Source organism: Salvelinus namaycush, chromosome 19 (genome assembly GCF_016432855.1).
Source record: "Salvelinus namaycush isolate Seneca chromosome 19, SaNama_1.0, whole genome shotgun sequence".
In the NCBI taxonomy this organism is placed as follows: domain Eukaryota; kingdom Metazoa; phylum Chordata; class Actinopteri; order Salmoniformes; family Salmonidae; genus Salvelinus; species Salvelinus namaycush.
The window spans coordinates 7,477,088-7,503,766 of NC_052325.1; the positions used below are offsets into that span (position 1 = coordinate 7,477,088).

Below are 26,679 nucleotides of genomic sequence, written 5' to 3' on the forward strand. Positions count from 1 at the left end.
TCATCAAGGCAAACGGTGGCTACCTTGAAGAATCTCAAATATAAAATCTGTTTTTATTTTCTTAACACTTTTTTGGTTACTATATGATTTCATATGTGTTATTTCATAGTTTTGATGTCTTCACTGTTATTCTACAATGTAGAAAATAGTCAAAATATAGAAAAACCCTTGAATGAGTAGGTGTGTCCAAACTTTTGACTAGTACTGTATATATAAAACAAAAGAAAATCTAGTTTTTGACTGCACTGCGCCTTTAAACAAAGAGTGCCTGAAAATGTATTCCTAAAGCACAGATCAAAAACACTGTAGAACTGGGTTGAAACAATTTTGGTTTAAAAATGTGCACATAGCCTTCTGCTGCAATGGTTTTCAAATACCACTGTACAAGAGGACAATACATTATGTAGCTATCATGAGAAACTCACGCAGAGTGAAAAGCAGGCCTGTATGAGTTGGATTGAAGCTCCTAATTGTATCCTGTCGTGTTGGTTGATGTCACCGGTGTGTAATATCATCTGGGATCATCAACCATATTGATCCTCTATACCATTGTCAACAGTCCTAAGAGCTTCCTCAGCAAGTCTGTATCTAGTCTATGGTGCATGTGATTAATGACTACAGGCCCTATAGCAAGTGCTCCACGACATCATGGCATTGTTCTGTCTGTCTGTCCAAAGAGCTCTCTCAGCGCCCTTTTAAACTTAGTGTTTCAATCAATGTTATCACTTCAACTGGCTGTTGGTGGATTGGATATCTATAGGACCTCAGAGGCCTCACTTGTACCATTGATTATGAGCTATGGTTTGGCATGAATTATAAGATAGCTTCATTTTAGACAAAAGAAAGAGCAGAACTCTTGTCAAAAATGTTCTCTTCAACCCAATCTTGATAAAGGTACTTTATGTTCTTAGTATAAAAAGGTATTGTCACACATCCAGGACAGCAGGAAGGTTTCTCATTGGGTGAAAACAGAAGTGCTCCTAGAAGGCTCTGTAGCTTATATGTTTTAAGGTTTGATCACTTTATAAAATGATGACAAATAAGACACTTTGAATGCAATTTATTGTGGCATAAATGTTTCCAAAAGAGCAGTACAATAAGTGTTACATAGCACTTTCAAATCTGTCTTGAGTGTGGCATGTTTAGCAAGGTAATGCTGTTCACAGTATATACAACTGACTGATACACAACTGGAACACAATAAAACCTCCCCTAACAGGATTACATTATGTACAATAAACAGTATTTAAAGATTACAACTTGTAAAATTAGCAATATACAAACAGGGCACAAAAGTTTAGAAATAGGTTATTGTTCAAAGTTTGGCTATGACAGGCTGTTCATGCAGGAAGTAAAGTCAGGTTTCTATGAACCTCAAAATGCTCCAGAAACCAAACCACTATAAGCTATAGATATTCTTCCATTAATTCAGCTACTTAAACTGAATTTAATACAAATAAACAAGCCTATAGGCAAATTGACCGATTGGCATCTTCACTGGTATTTTGTCAAGATGACAATTCATGTTCTTTTCAAGCAAATCTCACATGCTGTGTTGTTAGAGGCATTGACCTGGGCCCGGTTTACCAAAATGCACTAGGTTTCATTTAGCTGTAAGTGGCTAAGACATCAATTTGATGCCGCCTGCCACACCGCTCATCTGTACAGAGGGCCGAGAGCCCCAAGTGGTTGGTTGTAAAAGCCTCGAGCGAATGTTGTAACAGGTTTACTACAATGTATTTTATCACAGAGGCCTGTGAAATTGATAATTTTTCAAAAGATGCTTTTGGTAAACTGGGTCCTACTCTTGTCAGATCTGATCTTCTGTCATAAAATAGCTGAGGCTCAAAAAGCTGAGGCTCAAGGTGTGCTGTGTCAAATTGCATCTCCTCAGCATGAATGCATAATCTACCCTGAAACAGTTCTGCTAAGAGATCACCTATGCAATTTATCAGGTCAAATCGTCTGTGTGAAACAGAGTAGGACCAGGAAAGAGGGATTATCCATACAAATCAATGGATGGAACAAAATTACATTGCTGAAGAACAAAATTACAGTGCTGCCATTGTACAATCACAAGCACATTTCTTTCTGTGACCATTTCACCCCAACCCACTTCCCTATTTACAACATTCAGATAACATGATGAATACAGTACTTTTGAAACAGTCCTTTAATGTATAAAAAAAGAGCAACACTGTATTGACTTAATCTCAACATACAAACACAGTAAAAATACAAACCATTAAACTTCATCAGTCATATTTAAGGCTACCCCTTTATCCCCCAACAGCAAACTGGAAACTCAAGAAGCAATGCTTTGTTATGTTAGATGTGTGTGAGATGAATCTGCGTATTCACATTGAAGATAGTTTTTGAAATTCCAATGTGTTGATTTGTTTTTCATGGTTCACCCAGATTGAAAATATTTAGATTCCTGATGCGTCCTCCTGAATACAAAAAGACTAACAAACTAGGATTTTGGTACTGATTATTTACACAAATCAAGTTTTGTATTGAGATATTACAGGTTCGGATTTGGCTGAACCATACTGTGTTCTGGTGTCTAAAATTAATTCTTATTCATAAAGCACAATGAATAAAAACTAAAACAAATACATTTACTGTACTGTGACATTACACATGACATAAAACCTAACAAAAAGGAAAACAGCTTTCGGTGCATCAAGGTGTTGCTGCCTTTTCTACGAGGAAAAATATAACAAGTACAAAAAAGATACATTTCACAGGCCTCTGTGATAAAATAGATTTGTAGTAAACCTGTTACAACGTTCGCTCGAGGATTTTACAACCACTTGGGGCTCTCAGTCCTCTGTACAGATGAGTGGTGTGGCAGGAAGCATTAAATTGATTTCTTAGCCATTTACAGCCAAATGAAACCTAGAGCAATAATTGAAGTGATATATCTTGTGGGTCCCTAATAGCTTCAAACATGCTGTCCACTTGCCTGTCTAGAAAAGGCACTCTGTGCGGGGTCGTACTCTACCGGAAGCATCCGGGTTTCAGGGGAAATGGAAAGAGAGCCTGTGATGACACTTCCGTTTTTGGACGTTAACAAGCCGACACTCCATCTTAGCTCCTCCTCCACATTTACAGGATTGGTTCAACAGTGCAGAAGAGAACCTCTCCTGACAGTTTATTTTTCTCGCCAGGACCAGAAAGAGAGAAACGCCTGCTACGTTAGGTTAACAAAACCTAAAGATGAGCAGAGGAGTTTAAAAAAGGCCTTTTAGCTGCCGACATTGTGATAAGCCTGGTAAGCTAAAGGAATATAGATGTACTGTATATGGTTTACATTTTATGTACTGCAGTGTATGATACAAATACGTAAATCTATATTGGTTTCATATTATGCATAAGATTTTTTTTCTCCCAAATCAATAGAAATATCATAGCAAAATCTACACATGCTGTAGGCTCCATGTACAGTAATAATATCAAAAGAAAAATAACTCATATGTAATACAATATGGTACTACTTTATCCAATCATAAACAGAATACAAAGTATCTCTGTCTGTGACGTTGGAAGATGGATCCCAAGTCCTATGTAAACCTAGTAACGTATTGTTAATGTAATCATATGTATGCATGTACAGTCATTCACTCACTGTAAATATGTGTATGTATCTATGCCGGAGATAACAAAATGATCTATTCCAGCAAGATTTACTTGGGTGAATTTCAGGCTGTGGAGTGTACTGACAATTGGTTCCTATCTGCAGATATTCATGTGTTTCCTTTAGTAGTTATATGGGATCCAAATTCCACCGCCACCCAGCAACAACCGACATCTTTAGAGTGTAACAAAAGTTTATAAAATCTCAGATATCAACAAGTAACAAAAGGAAGAAAACAGCCAAGACAGTTGAAATGGAAGATGAATCCAAGTTGATGGGTTATCTTGATCATGGAGGTTTAACTCAAAACAACATGATCTGATCTCATCTGATCTACTGTGCAAAGCAATCTCATATACATGTCCTAACTGACTCCAATACCAGGGTTCTAGAGGCTGTCTTGACTTCCTTGTTTTGACCTCCTCTTGAGCTTATTGGACAGTCAGACACGAACCCTCTTGTTTGATTGGCTAACCATTGTTAGTGATTACATAAGAGGCTTTGGGTTAATAAAAAAATGACTAACAATGTGGGAAGTCTGTGACTTGACTTCCCAGTAAACAAACCCCAAACAAGAAGCTTGAATAGTGTAAGAGTTAGTGTTTTGTTTCATCGCGTTATCTCTGGATCCACAACTGACACATGAATCCTCATCCTTCGTGTTCCACGATGTGATAATATTGAGACAAGTTGGGAGAGGAGAAGATAAAAGAAAAGGTGGATAACAAGTGAGCGGGAGAAGAAGGAGTGGAAGCAAGAGGATGTGAGAGAGAAGACATGGTGAAAATAGATTGGTGGATGGGAGATTGGGGGACGTATTGGCCGGGGTGGTTGTGTTTACCTACAAAACTACAATTCCCACAAAGCACTGTCCGTCACTGATCTCCCATCCATTAATCCATTTTCATTCTGTCTTCTCTCTCACATCCTCTTGCTTCAGATGTCAGGGGTCATGCCTGGGGGAAAACGCTTGGCAGAGTCTCTGTACAGGTCGGTGGGCAGTCTGATGGGGTAGTTTGGGGCTACTCAGATTTATGGCAGTACAGGTCTTTAAGCGCTTTCAGTTCCTCTATCAGGGTTTTGTTCTGGTTCTCGAGCACGGCCACGCGGTTCTCCAGACACTTGACATACTCCTTCTTCTTCCTGCGACACTCGCGGGCCGCCTCTCTGTGTGGCACAACAAGGACCAAGACACAGTCAGGGAAACCTCCGGCTATTGGCTCAGCTAGTATGGGATGGTACACAGCATCTCTCTAGGATCTTGGTTACACTTTACTTAATGCAGACATGTGTAACGCTTTACTTGTAGCATGTATGAGCCCTTATAATGTTTGGCTAAATGGAGTTCACAGTGGACCATAACCAAAGAGAACCTCACTCTGACTGTATGTCCTCACCTGTTCTTCATGAGTCTGACCTCTCTCTTGCGGGTAACTTCTACCTCTGGGCCCCCCTGGCCAGACAGGGCAGGGGAGGAGGCCATGACCACCCCAGAGGCGATGGTGCTGTTGGGGACCGTGCGGATCTGGTAGGCCTGCACATCTCCAGACGCAGCTGGGGAACAATGGAATGATCCAGGAGGTCAAATATGGAACCATGTGTTTGAAATCTACTACATTGCAGTTGCAATGGATTACTGATATACAGATGACCTGGCACGCAGGATAACTACTCATTATCTAATTTAGATGAGCTCAAACTGATTCCATTCAAACACACCGATTGTCTGTTTGTGAGTTCAAAGAGGTAAGGCCAGTGTCTGCACTACCACTCACCTTGCACTACCACCTGGTTGCTGGGCACCAGGATCTGCTGGCCGTCCGAGGTCTGGGCGTACTGCAGGATGGTGGTGCCCTGCTGGGCGGCCGCAGCGTTGGACATGGACAGGGTCTGCAGTCCCTGGACCGCGTCTGTTCCGTTATTGGCCAACTGGATCGCACCGCCTTGGGTGATGGCGACTGAGAGAGGAGAGGGAGGGAGAGATAGAAAGAAAGGGAGGGGGCGAGAGAGAATGAGAGAGGCAGAGGCAGGCAGAAAGATAGGCAGAGAGAGAGGGCGACAGAGAGAGATGAGAGATATGAGAGAGTTTGTGAATAAGGTTGCAACATAAACAACTAAAGATCTTGCTTAAACTACCCTCTTACTGTAAATAACATCTTTGTCAGTGACATTGTAGAGTAAAAGAACGAAGGGTCAAAGGTGACGTACTGTACTGGCCACTGCTGGTCTGGTAGATAGGGCATGATGTGGGCATGGTAACCGTTGTGATGGCGGGGGCTAGGTCCTCCTCCGACTTCTCTTCCTCAATCCTGGGAACCCCTGGGGTGTCACCTGATGACAAGTCATTCAGGATCTTCCTGTTAGGGTCAGAGGTCAGGACATTAGATAAAACACACACTAAAAGTCGTAACAGTACAGCATTATCACACAAACATCAAAGTGTACCTGTATGAGGGGCGTCGTGAGAGGATCTCTCTGCGTTTAAAAGAGTCAGTCACACTGTCCACTGACTCCTGGGAGTCTTCACTCTCTGCTATGTTGGAGATCTGAAACAGTTCGACCAGGTGTGTTAGTGCTGGGCTGTGAAATAATACTAGCTCCATCACAGTATATTCTTCTTGTGGCCTGTTGTGGTGGTCAGAGTTGTACCCAGGGTGCAAAGCTGGTGTATCTAAGCTAAAGTTGTAGTTATTTTTTTTATCTTAATGAGACAAACCTCTACAAATAAAAGGTTAGATGAAAAGGTTTATTCACCTGAACAGTCTGGACCTGTGGTGACTGTATGACCGAGGGCTGAGCGGCCTGGATGACCCCGTGAACCTGGACCGTCTGACCGTTGGGCAGCTGCACCAGGGTCACCGTAGGACCACTGGACGTGGCGTGGCCCGCTGCCATGGAAACCTGCAAAGCATAAACATAATCCTGCTGTCCAGGGGGGACACACCTATGACTAGAACCCCCGAGTCTTTCCTAGTATGGAAAAACTTGGGGTTTTCTGGGCCATACTACGTACTTTTATAAAATACCTGTTTGCTACATTATTTTGTGTCTGTATGGGTACAGTTGAATTCGGAAGTTTAAATAGCCAAATACATTTAAACTCAGTTTTTCACAATTCCTGACATTTAATCCTAGTAAAAAGTCCCTGTCTTAGGTCAGTTAGGATCACCACTTTATTTTAAGAATGTGAAATGTCAGAATAATAGTAGAGAGAATCATTTATTTCAGCTTTTATTTCTTTCATCACATTCCCAGTCGGTCAGAAGTTTACATACACTCAATTAGTATTTGGAAGCATTGCCTTTAAATTGTTTAACTTGTGTCAAACGTTTAGGGTAGCCTTTCACAAGCTTCCCACAATAAGTTGGGTGAATTTTGGCCCATTCCTCCTGACAGAGCTGGAGTAACTGAGTCAGGTTTGTAGGTCTCCTTGCTCGCACAGGCTTTTTCAGTTCTACCCACAAATGTTCTATAGGATTGAGGTCAGGGCTTTGTGATGGCCACTCCAATACCTTGACTTTGTTGTCCTTAAGCCATTTTGCCACAACTTTGGAAGTATGTTTGGGGTCATTGTCCATTTGGAAGACCCATTTGCGACCAAGCTTTAACTTCCTGACTGATGTCTTGAGATATTGCTTCAATATATCCACATAATTTTCCTGCCTCATGATGCCATCTATTTTGTGAAGTGCACCAGTCCCTCCTGCAGCAAAGCACCCTCGCAACATGATGCTGCCACCCCCATGTTTCCTTTTTCCTCCAAACATAACGATGGTCATTATGGCCAAACAGTTATATTTTTGTTTCATCAGACCAGAGAACATTTCTCCAAGAAGTACGATCTTTGTCCCCATGTGCGGTTGCAAACCGTAGTCTGGCTTTTTTATGGTGGTTTTGGAGCAGTGGCTTCTTCCTTGCTTAGCGGCCTTTCAGATTATGTTGATATAGGACTCGTTTTACTGTGGATATAGATACTTTTGTTCCGGTTTCCTCCAGCATCTTCACAAGGTCCTTTGCTGTTGTTCTGGGATTGATTTGCACTTTTCGCACCAAAGTATGTTCATCTCTAGGAGACAGAACACGTCTCTTTCCTGAGTGGTATGACGGCTATGGTGCTTTTCCTTTGGTACTATTGTTTGTACAGATGAACGTGGTACCTTCAGGCATTTGGAAATTGCTCCCAAGGATGAACCAGACTTGTGGAAATCTACAATTTTCTTGCTGAGGTCTTGGCTGATTTCTTTTGATTTTCTCATGATGTCAAGCAAAGAGGCACTGAGTTTGAAGGTTGGCCTTGAAATACATCCACAGGTACCCCTCCAATTGACTCAAATGATGTCAATTAGCCTATCAGAAGCTTCTAAAGCCATGACATCGTTTTCTAGAATTTTCCAAGTTGTTTAAAGGCACAGTCAACTTAGTGCATGTAAACTTCTGACCCACTGGAATTGTGATACAGTGAGTTATAAGTTAAATAATCTGTCTGTAAACAATTGTTGGAAAATTTACTTGTGTCATGCACAAAGTAGATGTCCTAACCGACTTGCGAAAACTATAGTTTGTTAACAAGAAATGTGTGGAGTGGTTGAAAAACGAGTTTTAATTACTCCAACCTAAGTGTATGTAAAATTCCGACTTCAACCGTACAAATTTTTTGTGTGTATGAGAATGAAACGGTAGTGTGAGTGATGTAAGTATGTACAGTATATTCTGTGACATCCTACTGTCTCGGCCCGTGACATCCTACTGTCTCGACCCGTGACATCCTACTGTCTCGACCCGTGACATCCTACTGTCTCGACCCGTGACATCCTACTGTCTCGACCCGTGACATCCTACTGTCTCGGCCCGTGACATCCTACTGTCTCGGCCCGTGACATCCTACTGTCTCGGCCCGTGACATCCTACTGTCTCGGCCCGTGACATCCTACTGTCTCGGCCCGTGACATCCTACTGTCTCGACCCGTGAAATCCTACTGTCTCGGCCCGTGACATCCTACTGTCTCGACCCGTGACATCCTACTGTCTCGACCCGTGACATCCTACTGTCTCGACCCGTGACATCCTACTGTCTCGACCCGTGACATCCTACTGTCTCGACCCGTGACATCCTACTGTCTCGGCCTGGTCACCTGGCCATTTTACTGTCTCCTGCTTGTATTCCAGCCATTACAATGAGCCGTCCTCCTATAGCTCCTCCCACCAGCCTCCTCTGGTAGATGACCAGATTTCTAGTACTACAGGGTCATGCTGATTACCGTCTCTCTGTCAGTCATAGATCTCTGCTGTGTGTGTGTGGAGTGTAAGCACATACCCCATCAGTCAGTGAGTATGTAGTAGTGTGTAGTAGCAGTATGTGGTAGATGTAGCAGTGTGTGGTAGAGAGACAGGGAGGCAGTGTAGGCTTTCCTGTGAGTGGTAGTAGTGATGAGGTACTGTACCAGTATGTGGCAGGGTACTAACCTGTGAGTGGTAGTAGTGATGAGATACTGTACCAGTATATGGCAGGGTACTAACCTGTGAGTGGGCGATCTGTTGGCCGTCTGTCTCTGACACTGCTGTGTCTCCTCCCTGCTGAACATCTGCTGCCGACTCCATGGTCATCGACTTAGCTTTTGGGGAAAAGGGGAGTGGAGTATAAGAGGGTTACAGAAGACTTTCTGATGCATGTCTTGTTATGAGCAACAAGGAGAAAATCACAGTAATGCTAATGATCTTTTCAGCTGGTTTTTATTGACAAAATGGTAGTAGCCTTACTGCTTAGTAGTATTTTCTACAAGTAAATATTGAAGACTTCAAGACAATTGATAGTTAACTGGTATTATCATGTAATAGCACATTGTGAGAAATGCATTTCATTAATCTTCCTGTAGAGTTCATTGGAAGGACATTAGTGGAAAGTTTCTCTAGAATCAACCAACTCTCTGTCTGTTAGCCAAGTGTTTGTGCATATCCATATAAAACTAGGACCACAGATGTCCAGCCAGTTTTAATGAATAAAGAAGCTAAAGGCTCAAGGCTATTCCTGAAATAGACCTGGATAATGAGTCTGTTTAAAACTGACAAAGTTGTATATGACTTGTGTCACTTAAATGTCAACATGATAGCTTGTACCTTCTTAGAAGTACAGCAGGGCGAAGCCACTTCTCACAGATGTGACTGAGCGGTCGAGTGAAGGTTAATATGGCACCGTCACAGACAGCCCTCAAGGCTATTCCTGAGCTTTATCATAGTCTTCGACACTGAGTATACTTAAGCAATAAGGCCTGGGGGGGGGTGTGGTAAATGGCCAATATACCATGGCTAAGGGCTGTTCTTAATCAAGACGCAATGCAGAGTGCCTGGATACAGCCCTTAGCCATGATATATTGGTCATATACCACAAACCCTGAGGTGCCTTATTGCTATTATAAATTGGTTACCAATGTAATTAGAGCAGAACAAATACATGTTGTCTCATACCCATGGTATATGATCTGATATATTCAATGGCGGTCAGCAAATCAGCATTCAGGGCTCGACCCAAACAGTTTATAAAAAACATTGCTTTTCCCATGACACAGACTGACCAGGTGAATCTAGGTGAAAGCTATGATCCCTTATTGATGTCACTTGTTAAATCCACTTCAATCAGTGTAGATGAAGGGGAGGAGACAGGTTAAATAAAAGAGGGTTACGTCTTGAGACAATTGAGACATGGATTGTGCATGTGTGCCATTCAGATGGTGAATGGGCAAGATAAAGGATTTTGAAGTACCTTTGAACGGTATATGGTAGTATGTGCCAGGCGCACCGGTTTGTGTCAAGAACGGCAATGCTGCTGGGTTTTTCACGCTCAACTGTTGCCCGTGTGTATCAAGAACTGTCCACCACCCAAAGAACATCCAGGCAACTTGACACAACATGGGCCAGCATCCCTGTGGAACGCTTTCGACACCGTGTACATATTAGGAAGGTGTTCTTAATGTTTTGTACACTCAGTGTATATACTGTAAATATACAGTACATGTAAGTGAGGGAGTTAGGGCAACCCTTTTGACAATGTCATTTATTTTAGGAATGTCCTGAGACAACCACTGGAAAACTGACGGCATGATTATAAAGAAAAAACATTCCACTCTGGCTGAAGAATACCTTAGAGACCAACATTGTAGTGGAGTGAGGAAGTGACCAATTTCTGGGTTATAAACACGAGCCCAACACACTACAGGTCTTCACAGATCCACCTATACCCGAGAGGGTCCGGATCAAGAATTCTAAATAATGTCACGGCTCTGATCTGATTGTCATGGGTCTCGGGTATGTGTAATTTCAAATGACTTGTCCGGAAGTACTAATATAGATCCAAACGTGACTGCTTCAGTAGAGAAAGATAATTTTTTTTATAATTTATGCTACTGCTCTTTGCTTTTCATGAGAGTGGCGCGTGTAGCTTGTTATTGGCCAATCATAGGTCATCAAAGCGGCAATAGGCTACAGTCATAGAGCCTCGCTCCATGTTAAAGGAGAAGGACAGGCTTCAATGACCAAGAGCCAACAGGTAGGCTGCTACTTAATATTCTGAATGGAGTTGTTGTTGTTTGTAACTGTAGGATGAGAAAGTGCATGCAGCCTCAGTTAGCCTAGCTATCTAGCTAGCTTATCTAGCTTCTCGCGGGTTGATGCAGCCTCAGTTAGCCTAGCTATCTAGCTAGCTTATCTAGCTTCTCCCAGTTTGATGCAGCCTCAGTTAGCCTAGCTATCTAGCTAGCTTATCTAGCTTCTCCCGGTTTGATGCAGCCTCAGTTAGCCTAGCTATCTAGCTAGCTTATCTAGCTTCTCCCGGTTTGATGCAGCCTGTTAGCCTAAAAAAATGACTTTTCTACTGCTTCCCTCCCTCCCTGTGCTCGGGTCCGTTCGGAACGTGTCTATATATACAAAAAAAGTATGCATATTGGGTCCGGGTGGGAAAGACACAGGTCCATTTCAAAACGGGTCCAACTTGTTGGACCTGTGAAGACCTCTACATCTCTCACAATACACACACACACACACACACACACACACACACACACACACACACACACACACACACACACACACACACACACACACACACACACACACACACACACACACACACACGCTCCCTGGAGAAGTCATTCATTTCATTGTGTAGGAATGTGTCACTTTCCTCCCTGCAGCTAGTGTGTGTCTGGGCAGCTGACATTTCCCTCCAGTCCTCTGGGGCACCTTGTTCAGCAGAAGGCCTGTAGATCCACCTAATGGCTGCATCTGAAATGACACCCAATCCCCATACATAGGGATCATAGGGCTCTGGTCAAACGTAGTGCACTATATAGGAGATAGTGTGCCATTATTTACGCATCCCAATTTCTTCCTTTTCTGGACTTTTAGGCTTCAAAATGTTCACCAATAGGCAAGCTGCTGCTAGACTCCACGAGGCTGACCGACTCAGAGACTTGGCAGGCATGCGCACCGCGAGAAACCCAATAAGCAACATGTCATGCATTGGCTTTGTCCCCTACAGGCCGTTTCTTCCCCTGCTTTCCAAAACCCTTTTCCCCCTTCTCTTCTGCGGTCTTGTCAACATGGCATGTCTCCAGACTAGTCAGAGAAATGATTCACCTAACAGGGATAGCTAGGACTGGACGGACACACACACGACTGATGTGTTGTGACTTGTTGTGCTGCCAGTCTGGTATGCCACCCCAACAGAGCTAGTTCTGTCAGAGAATTCCATGTTGGAAATCCACCTACTGCCAGTGACCGTTGCCTGGCTGCTAGACATGGAAGTCTGGTTGTGGAGAGAGGGCCAGCAGCCACAAGCCCTCCTCTTCAGTGGTAAAGAAAGGTCCTGGAAGAGGTGCCAGGTGCAGACACAGGAAGAGAAACAGCCAAATGCACTCACTCTGCCTTGCAATTCAAGTAGGCCAGCTGAGAAGTAAAGAATTGCTATATTGTAAAAATTGCTATATTGCTAAATGTATGAAAACAAAAATGTGCTTTTTGGTCAGAATTTAAGGTTAGGCATTAGGGTTAGCAGTGTGGTTAAAGTTAGGTTTCAAATCAGATTTGAGGACTTTGTGGTTGTGCTAGCTAGTGACCACTGCTGAGCTGGCTCCAGAACAAGATTCATGACGAAAAATGCTAACCTGCTAGATATGTAGGCGCAAGTCGGACAATTTTTATCCCCATAATGCAACACAATTGAAAAGGGGACTTGACAAAAGTGATCCTCTCGAACGGGCCCATTCAGTAATGATGGGAAGTTCGGCTCTTTTTATTGACTTGGATCTTTTAGACTCTTTAAGTCAAAACAACTAATATTTCGACTCATTTGGTTCATTAATGCCCAGAACATGCTGGATCCCCAACCGGCGAACGATGAACTAAAAACTCAAAAGAATCATGAGCTCTCAAGCTCTCATCTTTATTGGAGCTGTCATCTGTGACTGAGACGTATAAAACTGTACTTGAAACCAATGTCAACTGTGATTGCTAAGCATACGAATAAGGTTATTTTTTTTAGACATTTGAAACGAAGTCTAGGTGCGGCCGCCACCGGAATAGATTATGAACGGAATGCAATTGCTTGACTGCCCCGAGAGAGATTTGCCCAATAGGCTTTCATTTGCGAACTGCAGCAGCCACCCAACGATTCATTCGAGTTTGAGTGTTGAGCAGAGGCAGGCTATGCATGTTTTGGTTCTACAAAGCTGTGTCCATTGATAACATTCAATAATCAATTGACTGCATTCACTCTTGCACCGTGTGATCATTTATCAGCTCTAAACATGCATTTTCCCTTTCTATGCTACCTGCAGCATGATCTATTTCTCTGCGCGCACATGACAGACAGTTGGTGGTCAGAGCAGATGCTGAGCCCAATGATTTATATATACACACTAGATGACTATTTAGGGGTGCTGTGTTGAAGCCACCATGCCTCCATCTTGCAACTCCCCCACCATCGTGTTGAAGCCACCATGCCTCCATCTTGCAACTCCCCCACCATCGTGTTGAAGCCACCATGCCTCCATCTTGGCACTCACTCCCCCACCATCGTGTTGAAGCCACCATGCCTCCATCTTGCAACTCCCTCACCATCGTGTTGAAGCCACCATGCCTCCATCTTGCAACTCCCTCACCATCGTGTTGAAGCCACCATGCCTCCATCTTGCAACTCCCCCACCATCGTGTTGAAGCCACCATGAATCCATCTTGCAACTCCCCCACCATCGTGTTGAAGCCACCATGCCTCCATCTTGGCTCTCCCCCACCATCGTGTTGAAGCCACCATGCCTCCATCTTGGCTCTCCCACACCATTGTAAAAAATATTTGGGAAACTATAGAAATGTCTACATTCATTTTTGCCAGATGTATTCTATTATAGACACCTTAATGCATACTTCTAAAAACATTTAGATGACCAATGTTACTGTCTCCTCTACAACAACAAATACTTAAAGTGCATTTGGAAAGTATTCAGACCCCTTGACTTTTTCCACATTTGGTTACGTTACAGCCTCATTCTAAAATTGATTAAATAGTCCCCCCCCCCCTTCATCAATCTACACACAATACCCCATAATGACAAAGCAAAAACAGTTTAAAAAAAAAAGATTCTCTCAAATTTATAAAAAATAAAACAAAGGAAATATCACATTTACATAAGTATTCAGACCCTTTACTCAGTACTTTGTTGAAGCACTTTTGGCAGCAATTACAGCCTTGAGTCTTCTTGGGTATGACGCTACAAGCTTGGCACCAGTGGTGTAAAGTAATTAAGTAAAAATACTTAAAAGTACTACTTATGTCATTTTTTGGGGTATCTGTACTTTACTATTGATATTTTTGACAACTTTTACTTCACTACATTCCTAAAGAAAATAATGTACTTTTTACTCCATACATAGTCTCCCAGTCCCTGCCACTGAAAAACATCCCCTCAGCATGATGCTGCCACCACCATGCTTCACAGTAAGGATGGTGCCAGGTTTCCTCCAATCTTGGTTTCATCAGACCAGAGAATGTTGTTTCTCATGGTCTGAGAGTCTTTAGGTGCCTTTTGGCAAACACCAAGCGGCTGTCATATGCCTTTTACTGAGGAGTGGCTTCCGTCCGGACAATTCCATCAACCTCATGGCTTGGTTTTTGCTCTGACATGCACTGTGGCACCTTATATATACAGGTTTTGCCTTTCCAAATCATTTGAATTTACCACAGGTGGACTCCAATCAAGTTGTAGAAACAAGGATGATCAATGGAAACAGGATGCACCTGAGCTCAATTTTGAGTCTCATAGCAAACGGTCTGAATACTTATGTAAATAAGGTATTTCTGTTTTTTGCAAACATTTCTAAAAACCTGTTTTCGCTTTGTCATTGTGAGGTATTGTGTGTAGATTGATGAAGAAAAACATATTTAATAAATTTTAGAATAAGGCTGTGACGTAACAAAATGTGGAAAAAGGGAAGGGGTCTGAATACTTTCCGAATGCACCGTAACTTTGTCCTTAAAACATTTAACTGAAATAGTGTAGAATTCCATGTATTCCAATAGACGGGTTGGTTGTTTAGCAACAAAACTGCCGTGTGCGTAACTATGGGGCAAAACAGACGTGGTCGGCTTAGATTGTTGACAACATGTAAACTATATTTTGCATCCAATGTTTGTTGAAAACATAAATAAACTTGCACAATGAGCACCTGCTGTGATTGTTATAGCAAATTGTAGCCATATTAGCATTGACATGAAATCAGTGAAAACACCTCTAAACAAGACATGTTATCAAGAACAAGATGAAACTAGTCACTTACGATTCCCCACAACAGTTTCTTGTAATTGTTGGTAGCTACCTGGCCATCCAGAATGACAACAACTCACAGACTTCTGCCCTATTGAAGCGTGCACATCGTTTTCCCGACATTGTCAGCTAATCCATCTAGGAGTGTGAATATGGCTGACCCGTGAAGAGGTAGCGGTAAAGATTTTTTATAACTAACCCAAGATAGACCAGAACCTGTCGTTTCCAATGGGAGGAAATGAATCATAGTGGGCAGAACAAGCAAGGAGGTGGGTGGGGCACAACACAAGCTAGTGAGATCCTATTGGTTGTAGCATTTCTTTGTATATTTCCGTTATAGCTGTGAAGTGCGTGTGCAATAACTCAATTCACCCTTCATTCCTTCTAAACGCAATTTTCGGAAACTTTGGCAAAGGGTAAAGTCTACAAAACGCAGTCCACTCTTTTTGTTACACATTCTAGTTTTGGAAACTGTATGGAGATCAAATGTTTCATCAATAAGAAAATTAGCAGAATGTCGGCCAAAATCCATCTCGCTTCATCTTCTCCCACTGCTGGCCATATTTGGAAGTGAATGGAAACGCCAGCTGTATGCTTCAAATTTTTTACTCTGGTGAAATATCTGGTTTATTGGTCAATCTGTGGTAGTGGCATCCCAATATGGCGACCGGAGTATGGGCGAGTGGGTATTTTGAAAGCGCCCTGCTATAGTTTAGACGGTTTTGATTGAGCTGTGTTTTTTACTGCGCAACTACCGTACATTGAGCTATTATACTGCAAAAGTTGTTTTGAAGCCAGAGGATGAGTCTTAGTAGTATATAACTGTTAGTTTTACACAAATAATGGTACATTTTCAGTTAGAAAACTGACGATTGTTAATTTTGGATTAAAAGTATTGATGATGGGTGTACTGTTGCTTAATGTGTTGTATGAGTGTGCTTACTGTGACTGTCACCCTGATATTGGCTACTAGGTAGACTTCCCATGCCTTGCCGGACAGTAGTGCTTGTTAAGTTGGAGAGAAGGGCACTGTCCCCCCGGTGTTGTCGCCATTAATTTTTTTATTTAACTAGGCAAGTCAGTTAAGAACAAATTCTTATTTACAACGACGGCCTCCCGGGGAACAGTGGTTTAACTGCCTTGTTCAGGGACAGAACGTAGGGCCGGGCGTTATGGCCAAAATATTATATCACGGTATTTTAAAAAAATTGGACGGTATGACGGTATTTTTAGTTTTTGAATAACACAAGTTCTCCATTTGCTTTATGAGTAGTGAGTGGTCCTAGGGTGGCAACACATACATTCTAAGTGATTTCAGTGAGTCTTTCTCCATTCTGATTGTTTTATACTGTTCAATTCAACCAAAACAAATTTCAGCACTTTTATAATTTCTGCATTTCCTGCACTCAATTGCAGTGGTGGACAAAGTACCCAATTGTCATACCTGAGTAAAAGTAAAGATACCTTAAAACTTCTTGTGAATAGGGGGGCGCTGTTTTCACTTTGGAAAAAATCGTGCCCAAATTAAACGGCCTCGTACTCTGTTCTAGATCATACAATATGCATATTATTATTACTATTGGATAGAAAACACTCGGAAGTTTCTAAAACTGTTTGAATTATATCTGTGAGTAAAACAGAACTAATTTGGCAGCAAACTTCCATATAGGAAGTGAAAAATCTGAAAACGAGGCTCTGTGTCAGGGCTTGCCTATTCAATTGGCTTTTATTTATCGATATGTATGCACTTCATACGCCTTCCACTAGATGTCAACAGGCACTGGAAGGTTGAATGGGGTGTCTAGCTTGATCTGAGGCCGAATAAGAGCTTTTGGAGTGACAGGTCTGCCCTTTTGTCTGTTTTCGACGGCGCGCGAGGGAGCTCCACATTGTCTTCTGAAAAGCGTTCGGTATACACTACCAATTGCTCCGGCTCTCATTTTATTGGATACATATGAGAAGAACATCATAAAGTAGGATTTTCAACCGAGTTTGACCAGTTTATTCGAAGTTTATTGGGAATTTTGGAATTTTTCGTTCCAAGCGCCAAGAGATGATGGGCATGTTCGCGCCACATGGCTAGCCAAAGTTTCTAATTCGACAGAAGAAATGGACATTCTAAAACCAAACAACGATTTATTCTGGACCTAGGACTCCTTGCACAACATTCTGATGGAAGAACAGCAAAAGTAAGACAACATTTATGATGTTATTTCGTATTTCTGTGTAATATGTTGACTCCAACACCGCGGAGAATAGGTGAGCGCTGTCTCACAATAACGCATGCTGTATGTTGTGGTAAAGTTATTTTAAAAAAATCTAACACAGCGGTTGCATTAAGAACCAGTGTATCTTTCATTTGCCATACAACAAGTATTTTTATGTAAAGTTTATGATGAGTTCTTTGGTCAGATTAGGTGAGTGTCCAAAATATCTCTGGACATTCTGGTGAATTGTTGCTACGTATTCACAATGTATAACAACGATTTGCAGCTCTAAATATGCACATTTTCGAACAAAACATAGATGTATTGTATAACATGATGTTATAAGACTGTCATCTGATGAAGTTGTTCAAGGTTAGTGATTAATTTTATCTCTATTTTGTCGGTTTTGTGAAAGCTATTTTGGCGGGGAGTAAATGGCGTTATGTGTTTGGCTATTGTAGTGAGCTAATATAATTCTATATTGTGTTTTCGCTGTAAAACACTTAAAAAAATCGGAAATATTGGCTGGATTCACAAGATGTTTATCTTTCATTTACTGTACACCATGTATTTTTCATAAATGTTTTATGATGAGTATTTATGTATTTCACGTTGCTCTCTGTAATTATTCTGTCTGCTTTGGTGCTATTTGTGATGGCGGCTGCAATGTAAAACCAGGATTTGTAGCTATAAATATGCACATTTTCGAACAAAACATAAATGTATTGTATAACATGATGTTATAAGACTGTCATCTGATGAAGTTGTTCAAGGTTAGTGATTCATTTTATCTCTATTTGTGGGTTTTGTGAAAGCTACCTATGCGGTGGAAACATGGTGAAAATATGCCGTTGTGTGTTTAGCTATTGTGGTTAGCTAATATAAATACATATTGTGTTTTCGCTGTAAAACATTTTAAAAATCGGAAATGATGGCTGGATTCACAAGATGTTTATCTTTCATTTGCTGTATTGGACTTGTGATTTCATGAAAATTATATTATATGATATCCCTGTCCCGTTAGGCTAGGCAATGCTAGTCAGCTTTTTTGATGAGGATGCTCCCGGATCCGGGATGGGTATCACTCTTAATAGAAAATGACTCAAGTGAAAGTTATTCAGTAAAATACTACTTGAGTAAAAGTTCAAAGTATTTGGTTTTAAATGTACTTAAGTATCAAAAGTAAAAGAATAAATAATTTCAAATTCCTTACATTAAGCAAACCAGATGGCCACAATTTTCTTGTTTTTTATTTACGGGTACCCAGGGGAACACTCCAACACAATTTACAAACAAAGCATTTGTGTTTAGTGAGTCCTCCAGATCAGAGGCAGTAGATGACCAGGGATGTCCTCTTGACAATTGCGTGAATTGGACCATTTTCCTGTCCTGCTAAGCATTCAAAATGTAACGGAGTACTTTTAGGTGTCAGGGAAAATGTATGGAGAAAAAGTACAGTATTTTCTTTAGGAATATAGTGAAGTAAAAGTTGTCAAAAATAGTAAAGTACAGACACAAAAAAACGACTTAAGTAAAAATACTTTCAAGTACTACTTAAGTACTTTACACCACTGCTCATTTGAGATCATTTCCACACTGCCACGTAGGGCTGCACGATATGGACAATTAATCTAGGACTTATTTTTAACCAAATGTTGCAACTGCGATTTGACTTGTGAATTAGAGCAAAACTGTTGGAATCATGGAAATAGAATGACTATTCTAATTCTATAGTTAGAATATAATAGTGGTCACTTTGAATACAGTGTTGTTTGAGATGACAACTAATTAAAATGCCAGGGAGGAGTTATTGTGACAGGAAAATAACTAAAAGTGTTGATAAGTGTTTCCTAGGGGACCCTATAAGCTTTGGCGACATGTTTTCTCTTAGCTACTTCATGTAGCTAACATATTCTTGCTTTGCATATTCCTCTTTGATTTAGAAGATACTGTTGCACAAACAACATTCTGATTAGGTCTACACCATCACTGGTATTATCAGGCTGTATTAGCTAGCTACGTTTGCTCTTACTCAGTACATTTATTAGCTAGCTATTACCATTAGCGGCAAACAATTAGCGTCTCACAAGATTTAGGGCAACTTGCTAAGAAAAGACAAATTAGCTGTTTGCTGATGTAAGAAACACAAACTAATAGTGTCATTACAGAACGCTTGTGGATTTATATTAAGAAGCAAAGAGAAAACAGCATTGCTGTCATCAACACTGTTGCATGTGCTGCATTGACCATGCAGTAGTGATGGGTTGTTCGCGAACGAGTCGGTCTTGTAGGTGAACGTAGGGAGCCGGCTCGCATATCAGAAGAGCCGAATCTATTTATAAAAATATTTAAAAAATTAAGATATGAATAATCAAAAGATTCAAATTAATAGAATTAACTAATTCAAAGAACGAAAAAATAAATAAAATAATATAGGCCTAAGTGCTCAAGCACACACATTCGTTCTGACTGCCTGCTCAGACTAACAGCCTCACCTGTCGTTCCAGTCAATCAGACACGCATTGTCAACCAATGAACCAGATGCGTGAGGGAGGGCCGAGCAAACTCACTCACAGTCACACACTTAGCAGCCGAGGAGAGACAGGAAGGACAGCTGTGAAAAAAACAGCTGGAAAATGAGTCGGAAGCACAGTAGCATTTGGATGCCTTTTAATAATGTAGATAATGTTAGAGCACAGTGTAGAATTTGCCAAAACATGGACCAGTTTATGCCAAAGTCTATGTCTGTAGCAAAACAAGGCCAAATTGATAATGCATTGGCTAAAATGATTGCCACTGATTTCCAGCCATTTTCGATCGTGGAAGACAGAGGTTTAAGAAATTATAGCAATAGTCTAAATCCAATGTACACAATTCCAAGCAGGAAAACCCTTTCAAAATCACTTATTCCACAACTGTACGAGAGCATACAGGCTTCAGTGCGAGAAAGAGTCCAAAAAGCTACTGCTGTTTGCCTTTCTGTCCATTGATGAACATAGAGTGTCCATCAACTCTGTCACATGTGGTTACATTTGCTAACAGCTACTGCTGTTACGTTCACCTTACCACTGACTGCTGGACATCAAGGGTAACCACTTCTTACATGTCGGTTACAGATTTTTCGATGTCTAGCTGTCTTCTAGACTGCTTTGAGTTCAGCGACAGACACACCTCAGAGAACTTGGCAGAGGAACTGTTGAGAGTGGCCAGAGAATGGCAAGTAGATGGAAAAGTGGTCTGTTGTGTTAGCAACAATGCAGCTAACATAACCAAAGCCATGAAAATGTTTAAATGGACCCATCATACATGTCTTGCCCACACAATCAACCTGATTGTAAGAGATGCTCTGAAGGTGATGAAGGCCACTGTGGACAAAGTGAAAGCAGCTGTGGAATACTTCCACAGGAGCACAGTAGGTGCTGAAAAACTAAAGTCTACACAACGCCAGATGGGGATGCCTGAGCTGAGGCCTAAACAAGACTACAAGGTGGAATTCAAAATTGTATAAGTTGAAGCGGTTTCTTGAGTCAAAGGATGCCATCATCTCTACCCTGGCCATTGTAAATGCACCTGTTGATGCTCTGACCCAAGAGGCATGGGAGGTGGTGGAGGAGGTGTGCAAAGTCCTGGAAACCTTTGAGCAGGTCACTGTGGAAATCAGTGAAGAGGTACAGTAAGCAGGTATTACTACATCATGATTTAATCCAGTATTATATATGTATATGAGCAGTAGATGAGAATGTAGTATCAGTAGACTAAAGATGAACCTGAACTAATAAGTTACTGTTCTCTCTTTTCAGCTATGTGACAGCCTCAAAAATGATACTCCAGTGTAAGGGCCTGCAGCGAATCACAGCCAGTCTCCAGAGAGAAGCAAATGTAACCACATGTGACAGAGTTTATGGACACCCTATGTTCATCAATGGACAGAAAGTTCCACAGAATGGAATATAATCACGTGCCATCAGAAATCGCTGCACTTGACCCCAGATTTAAGAAGCTAGCCTTCAGTGATGCCAGAGCGATTGTTGAGGCTCTTCAAAGAATAACCTCAGCAGCAAGGAGGGACAGCCCCAGCAGTCAGCTGGCTCAGGCACCAGGAAGAAGAGGGATCAGATGGAGCAGAAGCACCAGCAGTAGTGCCACAAACGTCTGCTGTTTGACGAGAGAGCAACTGGGGATGCAGCACAAAGGAATCCCTCAGCAGATGCCATAATGGAGGTCCAATCCTATTTGAAGGAGTATCTCCTCCAAAGATCTGCAGATCCTCTGAGCTGGTGGAAGAACAAGGCATCCGTCTACCCACGGCGTACGAAAGTCATGACGGGGAGACTCTGCATAGTGGCCACATCTGTTCCCTCAGAGGGTCTTCTCGAAAACGGGACAAATATTTACTGAGAGAAGAAACCGCATCAGCCCCTCGAAAGTGAGGCAGCTTGCATTTCTGAATGCAAATCTCTCATAAAAGCAAAATATGGTCAGCATTGCTGTGTGCTGCTGGTTATAACATGGTAATAAAGAGAGAGAAAAGAGGGACCAGTTTAATGTTTTAAGTGGGATTTTGCACATTGTTATTTATTTTTCTTTGATATGGTGCTATATTCTGTTATGCTGTTCAGATTGTATTCGTTTTGAATGGTTAGATTTATATGCACTTTGTTTATATACATTAAAAAGTTACACTTTAAATGCACATTTTTAATAGCATTCTTTTCTATAACCAATGCATTTTTAAATACATTCTGGTTAAGGTAGAGTATGATTTCATTTAATAATTTCATTAGAATTGTTTTAACACCAATCATAGTCAAACTATCCAAACTGTTTGACTTGAAAAAAATGTGTCTCGTGGTTGAGGAACATCAAATGCGCTCCTTGAGTGACAGGGGGCGTGGCTAGGTCTGTGTCGAAAGTGGCGCAAGAGAGAAAGAGCAGAGGGATGACTCAAGTTGCAAAGTAAACTATAAAAATGGACATTACACATGGCGTCTCACATTTAACAAAGCAAACATTCAAATACCGGTATAGAAGGTGAAGTAAATACCCAAATCGGTCCCTGCATAAATACTGGTATATAATAAAATACGATATACTGCCCCTTCCTATCAGAACGACACATTTTTACCTTGTGAGCTCGTGGATTCGATCCAGCAACCTTTCGGTTACTGGCCCAACAGTCTAACCACTAGGCTACCTGCCGCCTCATGACCTTTCCATTGATAGTAGACTATGTATCAACGTGACATCTACACGGTTATCAGTATTAGTTATTTCTTGTGTAGGCTGCTATCCTGCTTGAAATAAAATCACGTGAGAGAAAAACAATATGGCCAAGTTAGCTACCGGCAGCAACACAACCTTTCGACACATCCACACGCCAATACTCCGGCCGCCATATTGAACTGCAGCTACCCATGCTTGAACCGTTGGCTTCAAAGCCTCTCAATGGCCAACACATAGCATCAGCAATCCAGGGTTTATATACATCATTGACTGAGCCGGAGGAGCGCGTCATTGTGCTGTTCAATTCATTGCGGCCAGCAGGTCAATCGAACGAGTCACATCTCTCGAGTCGTTCATAAAGAACCGTCCACGAACTGCACATCACTACCACTCAGTAGATTATAAAATAGGCTAAACTCAGTGACAAGGCAGAGTGCCACATGGAGTGGGGCCGCCGCCTCTGTGTGACATACAATACATACATACATAGGTTACCATTGGTTTTACATTTAGGTCAACTTTTGGGAGCAATATAATTCTGTATAATAAGTAAATATCCAAAATAGGCCTGCAAAAAAACTCGGTAGCTGTTTGAGAAGGTTTCGACTAGGCTACACTTGCATAACATTGTTTTGGCAAACAAACCGACTAGAAACAAATAGACTAGCACGACGGGCCATATTATTGTAGGGACATATTGTAGCGACCCAGGCATATGGACACATAAACCACATCCAAATCTGGGCACGTATCTAGGTTAATTTATTTTAGACAAGGCAAGCAACAACGCTCCTCCTCCAAAAATAATTGATTTAACTAGTGGACAAAAAGAAGAAGAAAATCGACAAATCTCATAATTTCATATTATGAAGCCGATACATAATCTTGCACTTTAAGAATTTAAATTCAAGAATAGCCAGATTTTTCGTAACAAACATTATATAGCAGTTGAGTTTGATTTAACCCCTACATTTTGTAGGCTACATGCAATCTAGACCGCTACCTTTGCATTTCTATTCTACAGGCTAGGCTGCTGGGCAAGACCAAATGCGCGCAAATTAGCCTTCAATCTTTATAGGGACAGACTATGATTTCATGACAGGGCGAATTTGCTTGTAAAATCGCATCACATAATATGCAGTCCAAACAAGCAACGTTCCACTCGATCCTGCTGGCGGGCTAGCCTACTCCCCATTCCCTGTCTTTTTCCAGGCTACTCGCCGCAGCAGCCTCCCCTCCCTCCATGTCTGCATGACTGCCTGTAACAAGCCCGCCGCCATGATCTCTTTGTCCCTCCGGGCCGAACCCGGACAGATTATATCTTATTTGGGACGCGCCTTGTCTCTCTTCCTCCCGGACACTAGTCTTCTCTTACCGATACAGACTCCCTCCGTCACTCCCGGGCCCTCGGAGCTCCACTTTTATTCAGGCCGACACGTAAGAGACCGCGTCAGGCTACACCTCCGTCGCGTCACCGAGAACAACAACAGAGAACGAGAGGGAGGAAAATCAAATCGTCAGCGGCACAATCGAGAACAACCGAATGATAGGCGGAACAAGCCGAATGGCTGACGGAGTTAACCGAAGTGATCCCGAAAGTGAACGGAAAATAACGAACATTTAGGCTAGACACATTGCACGCAAACGCTGTCCAAATTGTAATCTTTCTGTTACAATCTAGCATATATATATATTTTTTTTACATTTCGGGAGGTTACTCTGTAGCTACTAGTTGGCACCTGCAAAGTACAATTGTTAGGATGTGGCTACTTGTGGTGTGTCTTGATTTACGACTATACGTTTTTAATATTTTCTTAACCTGGTGTTTTATTTATTTGATATTATTAGCTATGTAGCCTGTATTTGACCTGTTTTTAAATGTATTATTGATCTTAACTAAATAAATAAAAAACAAGACTAATAATTGCTACCATTGACAGTGTAGGAACAGGGGTGTAGTGGTACCTGGAGCACAGGGCAACTAATGCTCCCTCAATTTTTTCAATTTGAGAATACATGGAGCTGGTTAAACTATTTCTGGAAAATTAATTAGGATCGATTCTAAATACATTTTGTTTAATTACCACTAACATTCCATGAAAAACAAAAGAAAGACAAACCAAATAAATATGTATAGCAGCCTAGAGATAAGTAAATTATGATTTCGTCCCCGTCTTTTCTCTGGCGGTGGCGAGAATAATGAAAGTCTGTAGGCTACATGTGTGCTGGTTTAGTAAAGAACGATTAATTAGCATTTTACATTAGAGAACCAAATATAATAGCATAGCATAGTAGGCTTATAACGTTATTGTTACACCAAAAATACTTCCTGGGTAGGCTGTCAGTTGTTGTTGCTGGCATGTTTGACAGCCATTTGAGGGCCATGCATGCTGTCTTTACAATTGTTTGAGGTGTGGTTTTGGAGCTCCAGGAGGTTTATTGAAACCACCTTGCCTCCATTAACGGACAAGATCACTTTTTTTTAAACCAAATTGGTATTTTGGATGTAAATGGTATGTTATAGAAGTGTCCAGACACTTTTTGTGTGATGTCACTTGTTTTTGAGAAACTTATCCCACCAGCGATAGACTTCCTCATGTGCGTTCTGCAGTTGCAGGGGCACAGATAAAACATGAAAGAAGTTTACAAAAACACCCAAATAAGTCCTTTTACAAACGAAAATGCTCTCAGTATAATGATGCAGGTTTTTAGATGTTGTACACGTGAGATTGTGTCATTCCAAACTTTATCCGCAACGTTATATATATTACAGAAGCATCACTCGAGTCCAACAAATTGGAATATAAAGTTGCAGATAAAGTTCGAGTCAACCCCACATGATTCCAACAATTAAATGCATGAAATTATGAACTCAGTTGCGAAAATGATTGATCATTTAGCACCAACAACATGACAGACACTTATTATTTTAGAATAATGTACATATAGGTACACAAATAATGTTTGGTGTTACTGTTTTTTCTTAATGTCACTTCAAATGTGTGAAATAACTGTCAAGACAGCAAGAGGGCGGTATAAAACCACTATATTTGGGATTGCCTGGTTACTGACAACATATTTTCTGTCCAGGTGGGGGCAGAATATCACAGTGTACAGGATAAGGACCCATGGTTTCCAGTCTCAAGCTCCTGCTGCCTGTTCAAGAGGGGGATGTAGCTTCTGCCGTGGATCTGTGAGTTTATCAAGGCAATTCTTTTTATAATCCTCCAGATGCTTGTTTCTACGTGTTTTATCTGTTTAATACTGCTTTACGGATACAAGACATAAAAAACTGCTTTTTATTGTGACATGAAACACATTGTTTGGGGAATTGACCCTGCCTCGTTAATGACCAACAGTGAATTTGCAGCTGTTTGGCTAAAACCCCAAAGGAGAAAAAAAAATTATTTTGACCAAGAGGTGAAATGATCTTTTACAAGAGGGACTTAGTGGGGTTTAAATGCAGAAAAAAACATCACAATCGCGCTAACACAGTGATCACATACACACACACAAGAATCAATAGAAGCATTTGGTCTATTTCCATAAATACACTGTGCAACTGTGTTAGAATAATCAGCTTTTTATCACCCCATGGTTGACATTTTGACGGCTAATAAATACTAGATTTTGTTATATAGTGGATATGTCACAATAGTAGATATACTATATAGTAGATATGTCACAATAGTAGATATATTATATAGTAAATGTGTCACAATAGTATACATATTATATATTAGATGTGTCACAATAGTCGATATATTATATAGTAGATGTGTCACAATAGTAGATATAT

General features: G+C 41.2%; 1 protein-coding gene across 1 annotated transcript; it reads right to left on the minus strand.

The window, feature by feature from the left end:
* Positions 1-1,045: 1,045 nt before the first annotated feature.
* LOC120064115 (cyclic AMP-responsive element-binding protein 1-like) lies at positions 1,046-24,355 on the minus strand. The gene is made up of 8 exons (XM_039014472.1): positions 24,256-24,355; positions 9,158-9,252; positions 6,395-6,541; positions 6,086-6,186; positions 5,849-5,997; positions 5,416-5,598; positions 5,038-5,194; positions 1,046-4,807 (listed from the first exon to the last, which is right to left on the minus strand). Exons 2-8 carry the CDS (start codon positions 9,242-9,244, stop codon positions 4,663-4,665), a joined length of 969 nt encoding a protein of 322 aa, XP_038870400.1. The 5' UTR covers positions 9,245-9,252; positions 24,256-24,355; the 3' UTR covers positions 1,046-4,662.
* Positions 24,356-26,679: the final 2,324 nt, after the last annotated feature.